This window comes from Typopeltis vanoorti, chromosome 4, assembly GCF_054136105.1.
Source record: "Typopeltis vanoorti isolate ZY-2024b chromosome 4, IOZ_Tvanoo_1.0, whole genome shotgun sequence".
NCBI lineage: Eukaryota > Metazoa > Arthropoda > Arachnida > Uropygi > Thelyphonidae > Typopeltis > Typopeltis vanoorti.
Genome location: NC_143552.1, coordinates 160,196,009 through 160,208,452, shown reverse-complemented (window position 1 = coordinate 160,208,452; position 12,444 = coordinate 160,196,009). Strand labels below are relative to the sequence as shown.

Below are 12,444 nucleotides of genomic sequence, written 5' to 3'. Positions count from 1 at the left end.
GAGGAGAGGTAAAAAAAAGCAATAGGATGGCTAAAACACAATAAGAGTCCTGGTAACATCACTGGAGAAATGATTAAATATAGTGATGCCATATTTAATCATACACCAACTACGTAATACAGTATGAAAAGAAAGGAAAATGCCAGAGGAGTGAGTGAAATCGATATTAGTGACATTATACAAGAAAGGAAATAAGCTAGAATGTAAAAATTATAGAAATTGACAAGTCACCTTGTTAAGGTGATGATATTGACAGAAAGATTGAGAACACACCTGGAAGCATACCTTACAGATGAGTAAGCAGGATTTAGAAAAGATAGAAGTACAATTCAACATATTTTGACAATGCAGGAGAAAAACAAAAACATATACTTGCTTTGTTGATTTTCAGAAGGCATTTAACAGCAGCAACTAGAAAATGACATTAGCAGTGCTAAAATCCTATGGAATTGACAGAAAACTAATAGCCATATTAAAAGATGTTTATAAGAATGCAATGGCAGCAGTTAGAATAGGTGACGATTTGGGAAAAAGGTTTAGAACATGCAGAGGTACTAGACAGGGGGACCCAATATCACCAAGCATTTCCATCGCACATTTAGAAAGAGCAATGGACAAAATAAAGGAAGATGCAAAAGGAATATCAGTACACAAGATGAGAATTAGCAATCTGAGATTTGCAGATGACACTGTTATTATTGAAGAAGATGAAAGAGAACTACAAAAAACATTGAAACTCTTAAATGAAAACGAGAAGAGATTTGGACTTGTTATAAACTTGGAAAAAACAAAGACAATAGTATTTGGTGAGAAGAACATGAAACAAAAGATACAAGTGTATGGAGTTAATATACAAAATATAAAACAATTGACATATTTGGGAAGTAAAATGACACATGACTTGGACTGTAAAAAAGAAATAAAGTTCAGGATTGTAAAGGGAAGAACAAATCTGAAGGCCTTGGATAACATCTGGAAAAGTCAAGCGATCAGCCTACAAATGAAATTAAGAGTACTATACTCTTTTTTCTGGTTATCTTGGAAGTAGTGGAATCAGCTACATTTCTGACTTTTCTTATCATTTGTACTATAGGCTTATGCTGCATAAAATAGTTCCTTAAATTTTTGATGTTATCACATTGTGTGATACTTTGTATATAATTATTTTAATACTTCCTTACATGCTGATGCTAGAATCATGTTTCATACCATTAATTATTACAAGGAACTTATTTATGAAAAATGCAATTATCTATCACGTGGTCTCCGACGACTGTTGCCACAGTTACAGTGAACTAATATCCTGCTACCTCCAGAAGCGGTATGGCCTGTAGTATATTTCTTTACTTCCAAGATAACCTGAAAAAGAGTATATAAACATGCATCTTCAGCGATTGCTCTGTATGGATGTAAAACATGGGTAATAAATAAGTAATCAAGAAAAAGAATTTTGGCATTTGAATGAACTTGTTAGGAAAATTCTAAGAATAGGATTGGTACAGAAAATCACAAATGAAGAGCTCTATCGGAAGATATAACCAAAGGAGAATCTAATGCATAAAATTATACAACAGAAACTAAATTATTTGGACACATCTGCAGAATGAGTGAGGACCAGAAGATAAAGACATTCATGTTTGGTATTATGGATGGTATAAACAGAAGAGGTAGACCATACAGAGAATGGATAGTCGACATAAAGGACTGGCATTGAATGAGTTTACATAACTACAACACTGTGCACTGGACAAAAAAAAGGTGGAAGAAGATAGTGAAGGAGGAATCAGACACCAACAAGCAGTGAGCCCACTGTTCATGATGATGAATTTTAAAATTTGTTCGATGAATAGGATACCTGCATATTTAATCTTCCTCTTCTTCAGCAGCTTTTCCCACTTAAGTAGGGTCGCTGTTTGTAGTGATTCTCCTCCACAACCTCCTATCTTGGGCTGTAGCCACATCCAAGTTCTTCATCCTCAAGATCTCCTATGCCATCTACCTCCATCTCTTCTTTGGATGTCCGAGCTTCCTCCTCCCCTGCACACCCATCTGCATGACCTTTCTTCGCACATACTCTTCCTCCATCCTTATCACATGACCAAACCATCTCAACCTTGCCTCCTGTATCTTTCCTCCTAAGTATCATAACTTTTGCTGTTCCCCTTACATAGTCATTTCTCAGACAATCCTTTCTGGTCACACCACACATCCACCTAAGCATTCTCATCTCCGCTACCTCTATCCTGCTGATGTTATTTTTCCTCAGGGCCACAGTTTCCATAGTATACGTCATAGCTGGTCTTACTACTGTCCTGTAGATTTTGCCTTTTAGATTGATCGGCACCCTCTTATCGCATAGCACTCCGGCCATCTCTCTCCAGTTCCTCAATCCTGCTTGTATCCTGCATCCAACTTCCTTCTCAGCCTCTCCATCCTCTTCCACTATTGAACCTAAGTATCTAAAGTCCCTAACCTTCCTGATGACATTTCCTTCCAGCTCCAGATCTGTCTCCTAGTCACCGTACATTTTGCAACACACATACCCTGGCTTACTTCTGCTCAGTCTCATACCTCTCTCTTCCAGTACTTTCCTCCATCTTTCCAGTTTAGATGCCACTTCTTCACTTGACTCTGCACACAGCAAGATGTCATCTGCATACAACACTGTCCAAGGTGTGTCGTCTTCTCTCACCTCCTCTGTCACCACCTCCACCACAATATTAAACAGGAACAGGCTTAATGCTGACCCTTGATGCAAGCTAACTGTCACTTGAAAACTTTCCATCTGTCCCAGGTAGGTCCAAACTCTTGACTTCACATTTCTGTACATCTCTTGCACCAACCGGACATATTTCTCCGGTACTTTCTTCTCCCTCAGACACCTCCACACTTCTTGTCTTGGCACTCTATCATACACTTTCTCCAGATCAATAAACACCAGATGTAGCTCCCATTGCTTCTCTCGAAACTTTTCCATCATCTGTCGTAACCCAAAGATAGCATCGGTCATCGATCGACCAGGCACGAAGCCAAATTGCTCCTTTGTAATCTCCACCTCCTTCCTCAGTCTTCCATCAAGAACTCTTCTCTAGGATTTTCATTGTGTGGGACATCAACTTTATTCCTCTGTAATTCTTACAGTCTTGTGCATCCCCTTTACTCTTGTAGATGGGGACAAGAGTACTTTCCCTGCATTCCTTGGGTATATTTTCCTGTTGACAAACTTTTATTAACAGGTCCCACAGCAGGTCAATTCCCTCTTCCCCCAGTGCCTTCTATGCCTCCACTGGGATCCTGACAGGGCCCACCGATTTTCCATTTTCATCATCTTTATGGCCTTCTTCACTTCCACTCTATTAATGTTCTGCACCATCCCCTCATAAGGCTCCCCATCTTCTCTGTGAGTCCTTGCACTTTCTTCATTCAAAAGCCCCTCATATTTAATAACCTCTACATATTTAATAAATTCTATATTTATTGCATCTTCTCCAGGGCATTTTCCTGATTTCTTTGATGTACTGCTTATTTTTTATAATGCTATTTCATCCAGTGTATAGTTAAGCAGTTGGCATTGTATCAGTTTTAGATTCATTACTACGAGGGTGGTTTGAAAAGTTCTCGGCCTCAACCATAGATGGCAACACTATCAGCAAGAATTTTTTTTCTAAAGTTCGTACATCTGTCATAAGCATCCATGTGAAATTGCAAGTCATTCTATCAAGTAGTTTGTTTTATACAGCTGTCCGAAGCAAAAAGTGTTGTCTGTATCCCTTGAAATGGATAAAATTGAGTATCGTGAGGTTATAAAATTCATTGTAAAAGAAGGTTTAACGGCAAATGAAATTCATTCGAAGTTCATAAAAGTTTATGGGCACGCTTCCCCTTCATTTTAGACAATTAAGAAATGCGCTGCAGAGTTTATATGTGGCCGTACCAGCCTTGAAGCTGATCCACGTGAAGGACGTCCAAAAAAGTGTAACAACACCAGAAATAATTGATCAAGTGCACGATATGGTATTGGATAATCAGTGAATCAAAGTGCGTGAAATCGTTGAGACTATAGGCATTTCAAAAGAACATATAGGATATATTTTGCATGAAGAATTGCACATGAAAAAGCTTTGTGCAAGGTGGGTGCTGCATTTGCTCAGAGCAGATCAAAAACACACTCGCATGAAAATCTCTGAACAGTGCTTGGAGCATTTTAACAAGAATAAAACTGAATTTGTGCATAGATTTGTTATATGGATGAGATTTCGATTCACCATTACACACCAGAATCCAAACAGGTTGTTCAGCACCAAAGAAGACAAAGTCGGTTCCATCAGCAGGAAAGGTCATGGCATCGGTGTTTTGGGAGGCTAAAGGCATTTTGTTTATTAATTATCTTGAAAAGGTTAAAACCATAACTGGAAAATTATTATTGTAATCTTTTAACCAAACTAATCGAAAAAATTCGTGAGAAAAACATGGCCTGCAAAAGAAAAAAAATCATCTTTCATCAGGACAATGCACCTGCCCACAAAGGTGTTTTGGCAATGGGAAAATTAAGGGATCTGCACTACGAATTGTTTGAACATCCACCCTATTCCCTAGATTTGGCTCCCTTTGACTTCTATCTTTTCCCAAAGCTAAAACTCTTCCTCGCTGGTCAGCGGGGGTATTTTGCAGCTCTTACTCTGAGAACCACTACAGGGACGGGATAATGGTGCTGGAGCATTGCTGGAATAAATGTATTAGTCTTAAGGGAGATTATGTTGAAAAATAAAAATAATTTTGAAAATATTAATTTGTTTTTTCATTGTTAGGCTGAGAACTTTTCAGACCATCCTCGTATATTGAAATAAGTTTTGGTGGAAGAAGTCCAACTGGTTTTCTTTTTGATTATTTCAAGTTTTCACTTTTATCTCCTTATTCATATTTCTTAGAATTTTTTATGTATCTGTCCTCTTCATTGTAAGATCTCTTTCCAATTTTGCTTTGAAGTTATCCCATGTTTCTCTATCCTTTTTCCAGCATGCTTTGTTTTTGCTATTGCTCTTTTGTATTTATAATTAATTTTTGTTGCTAGTGATTCTGTTTATCCATTCTTTATATGCTTCTTTTCTTGTCTTTAATTATTGCTTCAATGTTTTCATCCTAGTTTCTTATTCTCTTTCTCCTCTTCCATTTACTTTTTGTTCCAAGGCATTCTCTTGTTGCATTTATTATTATTATTATTATTTAATTATTCCATTCTATCTCTATATCAACATTTTCCTTTATTTGCACTAGATTTTCATTTATTTTTTGCAAATAAAGGTAGTTAATATTTTTATCATCCAAGAATTGAACTCTAAAAGATTCCTGTTGATTTCTCTCTGCCGTGATTTGGTTAATATTAAACCATCTTTGGGGGTATTCTTAATTTTCCTTGTAAGAGATAATGATCAGATTCCATTTTGGCACGTCTAAATACCAGGCTATCTAGCATTGTGTTAGCTGTTTTCCCATTAGCTATTATACTTTTCTTATTTCTGTTTCCCACATGAATTTATGACAAATCTTTATGCTTAAAAAAGGTATTAGTAATTTTTAAGTTATTATATGTGGAAAAAATCACTAAGTCTGTATCCATTTCTATTGCATGCTATTTCACCATTTGTTTCTATATTTGTACCAAGTGGAACGTTCCCCACTCTGGCATTGATATCTCCCATTATTAATAGATAATCATTTGGGTTTATCTTTTATAACTCTGAATAAAAGGCAATGTTACCTTCCTCTGGGGCATAGACACCAATAATAGTTTGGTGTCTATGTAATCTTAGTTCTAGAAATCTCTCATCCCAGTATTTGTAATGCGATTTTTTTTTTTTTAAAAATTGGGTTGTGAATAAAAATAGTTACTCCTGCTTTTGCTCTTTCTTCCTTTTTGACTCCACTGTAGATATAAATGTAATTATCTGTTTCATCTGAATTTTTTTCTTTGTTTGTTATTACTGCTAATTTGATATTTCTTTGTATTAGATTTTGCCTAGATCTTGACATTTGTGATGGATATTCCTGATATTCCAAGTAGCAGCATTCCAGAAAATCTTGTTTATTTTCATTGTGTTTCCTTTCCTTATCCTGCTCATATCCATTAGCCTGTCAGATTCATTTTCCAGTGACAGTCCAGTTACTTCTCTCCTGAGACTTTGGAGTAAGAAAAGATTCTACTGACTTGGTTACTGGCCATCCACAGCCTAGTTTGGTGATGTGGCTGCTACCTTAGGGCCTCCAAACTTGCCCAAAGTCTCCCTTCTCTCATTTGTACTTGACCATGCTATGCTTTACTCTTTATAATGTCCTGCTTACACTATTTATTTATTCATTATTATTAATTTTTGTAAATGACTCCCACCCATAAATGTAATTATAGTGTTTTTGAAGGAGGCAGAGGGTTACAAGTGGGGTCCCACAGGGCTCAGTACTGGAACCTATATTATTTAACCTTTATATCAATGACATTATCAGTGGATTGAAGGGGGATAGTCAGTTATTTGCAGATGATGGGAAGCTGGGAAGGGTTATCAGTAATAGTGCAGATGTGGTAGCCCTGCAAGAGGATTTGAATAAGCTAGACAGATGGGCAATTAATGGAGTATCAGTTTAATGCAGCAAAATGTAAGGTCTTGATGTTTGGGACACATCAATGGGACGCTGCATACTCTATTGGAGGAGCTATAATGAAGTAGGGGGAAACAAGAGATCTGGGGTTGTTGATTAATAGAACCCTGAAATTTAGAGGACATATTGCAAAGGAGGTGAAGGTAACACAGAGGATTGCTGCAATAATGAGAAGGACACTGACCAGCAGAGATAAAAGAGTTATCATTCCATTGTATAAAACTCTGATCAGACCACACTTAGACTATTGTTCTCAGATGTGGTCCCCAGGATTTGAAGGGGATAAATTAACTGTGGAAAGTGTACAAAAGTGGATAACAAAGATGGTTTCAGGACTGTACAATGTTAGTTATGAGGATCGGCTAAGGGAATGTGGACTTCAGAGTTTGGTGGATAGAAGGAGAGGTGATATGATTGAGACCTTTTAAACTGTTGAGAGGTGGAAGGTTGTCACTTATAAAGTTGACACCGGGGAGTTCTTTGCAAGGGGCCATCCATGGAAGTTACGAAAGGAAACTGTGAGCAAGATGGTGAGGACTGGTTTCCTTGTATGGAGGGTGGTTGAACCATGGAATGCATTGCCTGATAGAGTGGTGAGAGCAAGAACGGTCAACATGTTTAAGGAGTGGTATGATAGACTTTGTGTTTCCTAGGAGGGACCTCCAGTGATGAGTCTTTTGACTCCATGAGACCTAAATAATAATAATAACTGTTATAGAATTTGTAGTGTTTTCAAAAGCTTTACAGCTTGGTACACTGTCATATGCCTTTCTGGTCTACAAAACTTAAATACAAATTCTTGTTATATTTCCATGATTTCCTAGGAGGGACTCCTAGGAAAATCTACTTTAAATCTACATACTTTAAAACAACTATTTGTTTTAAAGTCTGATCCTGACAACCCCAATTTGGCCTGAACCTAGCTTATTCTACCAAGTTGATGAAAGTTTTTTTACTTAGTTATAAATTAAATTAAAGATGCCAAAAAATTATATTCTTGTTTAATCCTATAAGAGCAAGCACAAATTTTGTTTGCTTACACTTGGATAAAGTATTAAACAAGAATATAATTTCATGGAATGTTTAATTTAATTCATTCTATCCAGGTTTCTATTCCACTTTAGCCTTAGTGTCTTCCTTACTTCCTTTTAGCCTCTTCTCAGGTAGATTTTGCATATCTCACCCGGAACACTTACTAGAGAAACTTCCCTGTAATTCTCACATTTTTCTAGGCACATATCATCTACTATGGTTACATTTCTATATTTCAGGTTTATGACCGTTTTTCTTAAGTATTGATATGTACTGTACTCCTGACGGCATGCATTTTTAATATTTTCTAACACTGCCTTAACACCCAAAGCTTACTTAATCTTTCAAAATAATTACTCCAGGCATAGAGAATCTTCTTAACTAAGTCCTCCCATGTCTTTTGTTTAGCTTTTTACAGACAGCTTAGCTTTCTTACATTTTTTTTTACTGTATTTACTCAGGACACATGCTAACTTACTTCCTGGGAACTTTAACTTCTTGACTCCACCATGGTGTATAGTTTTTTTTTAATGTTGAAAACAATGCCACTCTTTGGATAAAAAAATCTTTTTTTCTTCTCTATGTAAAGGTAGTTTTTCTATCTAGTTCACTTAGATAGAAAACATATTTGCATACAGGATCTAATGTTTCCACTCACTTTAACTAGATAAAGCGAGTGGAAATGGTGTTTTACATAGGGCATGTTTATGTGTATCATGCAATCATGTCACTTTGACTGCATATTACATCTTTTCCTGTATGTATTGTTATAGCTTCCGAAGACTGCAAAAAATATTGACTTAATCTGCCACTGCAAAAAATACTGAGTACTCAGTAAATTATACTTGACAAGAAATTATATTCTTGTTTAATCCTTTAATCCAAGCATAAGCAAACAAAGTTTTCATGTGAAGTATCTTCATGACTACGCTACTTGTATATACAGGCTGTTGAATTGGCATCAATTGCCTTAGTATCCCATAATGGAAAGCACACTTCTTCCTTTCAGATGAGTATAGTGCTATGCACCATACTCACTATGAAAAGGGACACTATCCATACTGGTTTCAAGCTTTATTGAGGTCTCATCAGTGGGAGACAGACCCAGAAATGACACAATCCTTATAAAAACTGGCTTAAAGGGGCAAAGCAAGAATGCTTTTCATCTTCCCCGTTATCTGTAGAGGACAGTGTAGGGATAAGGTGTTATTGAGCAATTAAAGCTCTGATCATGGCAAGAGGGTAACAGCAATAGCCGAGCCTCGGTTAGAACTTCATTGGCTACAGCATTGCTATCCATTACCCTCCAAAGATTTTAATCACCGCCGAAATGACACAATGTCGAAGTAATGCTAAAGTCATATTTCCATATACAAGTAGACAAACGGTGTCACACCTTATCATTAAAATATCCTGGATTAGAGATAGATGTTGAAAGTTTTTCCATTTGTTTAAATTATAAATTAAAGATGCCAAGAAATTATATTCTTGATTTCGTCTTTTATCCAAGCCCTTCCCATAACACATAGCATTATACATGTCTGTAAGGATAAGTGCATTGCAATATGAGATACTAAGGCTATTGATGTGAAGTCATTAGTCTATATATATGAGTTGCCCTGTTATGAAGTTACTTTATGTGCAAACTTTGTTTACACTCGGATAAAGGATAAAACAAGAATTTGTCATATATAATTTATTTTGTAACCAAAGTGCAAAACCTTTCTTTAAATGAATACTCAAAAGAAACTACTTTTCTTTTCTTTTTTTTTTATGTCAGTACTAGAGCATAAAAATAAACAAAATTAGAAATTTGTAAAAGTGGAATGGGGAAGTCAATTCTATGGTTTCTCGCTTCAAAAAATAATCGCCTTCACCTTTCCCTTTGTATCACTTTCAATGACTTAGATTAGATTTATCCTATTTCATTAACATCAAAATTCCTATATGCATCCTTAGGGTTGTACAGAATATTATGATAGCACTATACGAAAATTTAATAATAACTTTCTAGCAACAGTTTTCTTCCAAATTAATCTGTTATCTGTCAAAACTTCCAATATTATCAGATCTTATCTTTTGGTCTTCTAAGGCATGTTTTATTGTATCAATCTAGATCTTGGTCTTTTACCAACCATCCTGAAAAAAAAAAAAAAAAAAAAAAAAAAAATAATATTTTACTATCCTTTCTTCTCACATTCTGTTAAAGTGACCATAACACCTTTAATTAGCTCTGCTCAAACATTCTTGAATGCTAGTAATATTAAGTTCCTTCTTAAATATATATATATTTTTTAATATGATTCGGCCAATGATGTCATTTGCTAACTTGGGAGATAGACTGAACTTTTCTTTGAGTTGTCATATCTATGATCCCCAGTCTTTGATCCAGTGTTTTTTTTCTAACCCAGCTCTCAGATTCATATTAAAATTCGTTTAAAAAAAACTGTCTTGTATACAGCTATGTCACAACTCTTAATATAGTGCAATATCTTACTGCATATTAAACCTTTATATGCAATAAGAGACTATTGCATATAAATTTATTCAGCTGACTTCCTACCATACCAGATTTGCTAATTCTGTTATTTACTTCACTGTTTAATTTGCCATCTTCACTAAAAATTGTGCCTAAACAACTGAAATGTTTTATTTATGCTATGAATTCTCCAATCGGGATGCAATTTATGTTTTTAATGTTTCTGCCTAGTTTTTCAGCCTTTGATTATCACTGCTGATTTTCCATGAATGGCTGCTATAATAAATTTACCAAATTTATTTATAGCAGTCATTCAATTAATTAGGAAATTTTGTAGACTTCTATTGGATTTGTTTAGAAGTACATCATCTGCATAAAGTAAAGAGTTGAGTATCTCCAATTTTGACATCAGAATTAATGTCATTTTCCTTTATAATATGCACTTTTTGTCTCACACCTGATTTAACATCAAACCATCTTCGTAATCAGTATATCTTCATATTCTAATTTTTATTTTTATTTTAATGTAATTCCATACAGGAGAATGAGTTGTTCAATTTAATAGTATCTTGATCAACAAGATTATTCTGTTGTCCACATTAGTATATTACTTCATTGTTTATTAAAATTTACCTAAATTCTCCATAATGCAAATTATTTCTGTATGACAAAGTTATCTCAAAAGTTGTACTAGTTATGTTACTATCATACCTCCATTAGGCCAATGCATGCATCGAGTATTTTACCATTCACTTCCAACTTGATTCCGGAATCACCAGCCTGGGATTTATTCATCATTTCCTAGAGGAAAGTAGCATAAGTCATGATTGTATATAACACCATAATTATATTTAGCTTAAAACTTTTCTAAGAAATGAAATATTATGATTACAAAAAATAATATGCATTCTCTGATCAGGTGCATTTTGAATAAAGGTGTAAATACCTGTTAAGACTGTTGCACCATTTATCTCCAACCATCAGCTTACACACACACACACAGTTAATTTTCATTATATATATATATATATATATATATATATATATATATATATATACAGGTAACCCTCGTATAACGTGGTACTTATGGTCTACAAATTGTAGTAGCCCTTGTTCAACGCGACTTCGATATAATGTGGTCTACAATTTCTAATAACCCTTTATTTTTTCATATATTTTTCACCGCGGGACATAAAAATCAAATTTTATCTTCGTTAAATTTGTGTCTGCCTGTATCGTGCAAGTAGTTATAACTATCGAATTTAGCTTTATTGTATCCCTGAATAAGGTACTGTACAAAGGTTTTTGCAGTCTGTGTAATTCTCAACAGGGCAATTAGAGACAGCCGGAATAAAAACGGCGCTAACGAATGAATCACAAGTCCCCTCTCACAGAAACTATGCTGTATAGACTCAAGCAAAACCATATGTTGCACTGAAACACAGTATCTAACTAAAAACTATTGTCAAATTTTTCAATTATGAAATAAGTGTTTGTTTTATTGCATTTGAAATTCTCGATATCATTATGACAGATCACAAAGGCTAACTTAAAATAAAATTCTACCAAGAATTGAAACATGCCATATAATGAGTGTATGAGTTCGCCTGCCACCTCAAACGCAAACAAATAGCCATAAAATTCAACCGAGGGTTGAAACTTTTCAGTGAGTTGAGCCAGTCGGTAATGAGAAGTTCCGTCAGAATGATAAATGACACCCTGTCGTGAATGTGTCAAAACTAATAGTGAATGTTGTTGTGGAATTCGATTGAAGAAAATTAGCATTTCAACTCACCACTGTCAGTTGTCTTTATACATAGAATAGTACATAATAGAAAAAAATGGAGAAATCTCTAATGATTTGGATAGAAGATTGCACTCAAAAGATAATTCCTTCGGATGGACACCTTATTAAGCAAAAAGCTCTCAAGGTTTATAAACATTTAAAAGAACTTGATCAAGATTCTTCAGAAGAAATCTCTCAGCATGGATTTTGTACAAGTAACAGTTGGTTCGAAAACTTTAAATGGTTTTCTTTGTATAATCTTAAAATCCAGGAAGAATCATTATCAGCAGACGTTGAAGCTGCCCAGAAATACCTAGCAGAACTTTATACAGGGTGTTCGGGATAAATTTGACATATTTATAATTAATTATATTTTTCCGTAAGTTACATGTATTAACACACACTTCTCTTCATTTAAAAGTTTGGACCCTTCTTCATTCATATACAAGATGTCAGAAAGGATGGATAGCTGGAACCCACCTGAATCATGGAAGAG

General features: G+C 35.1%; 1 protein-coding gene across 2 annotated transcripts in view; it reads right to left on the bottom strand.

The window, feature by feature from the left end:
- LOC150107797 (huntingtin-interacting protein 1-like) overlaps positions 1–12,444 on the bottom strand; it is a 632,881-nt gene that overhangs the window by 69,612 nt on the left and 550,825 nt on the right. For both annotated transcript variants that reach the window (XM_090392055.1, XM_090392056.1), the window contains one exon: positions 10,874–10,963. In XM_090392055.1, coding sequence (XP_090248181.1) covers positions 10,874–10,963 — 90 coding nt within the window. The remainder of the gene's footprint in view (positions 1–10,873; positions 10,964–12,444) is intronic.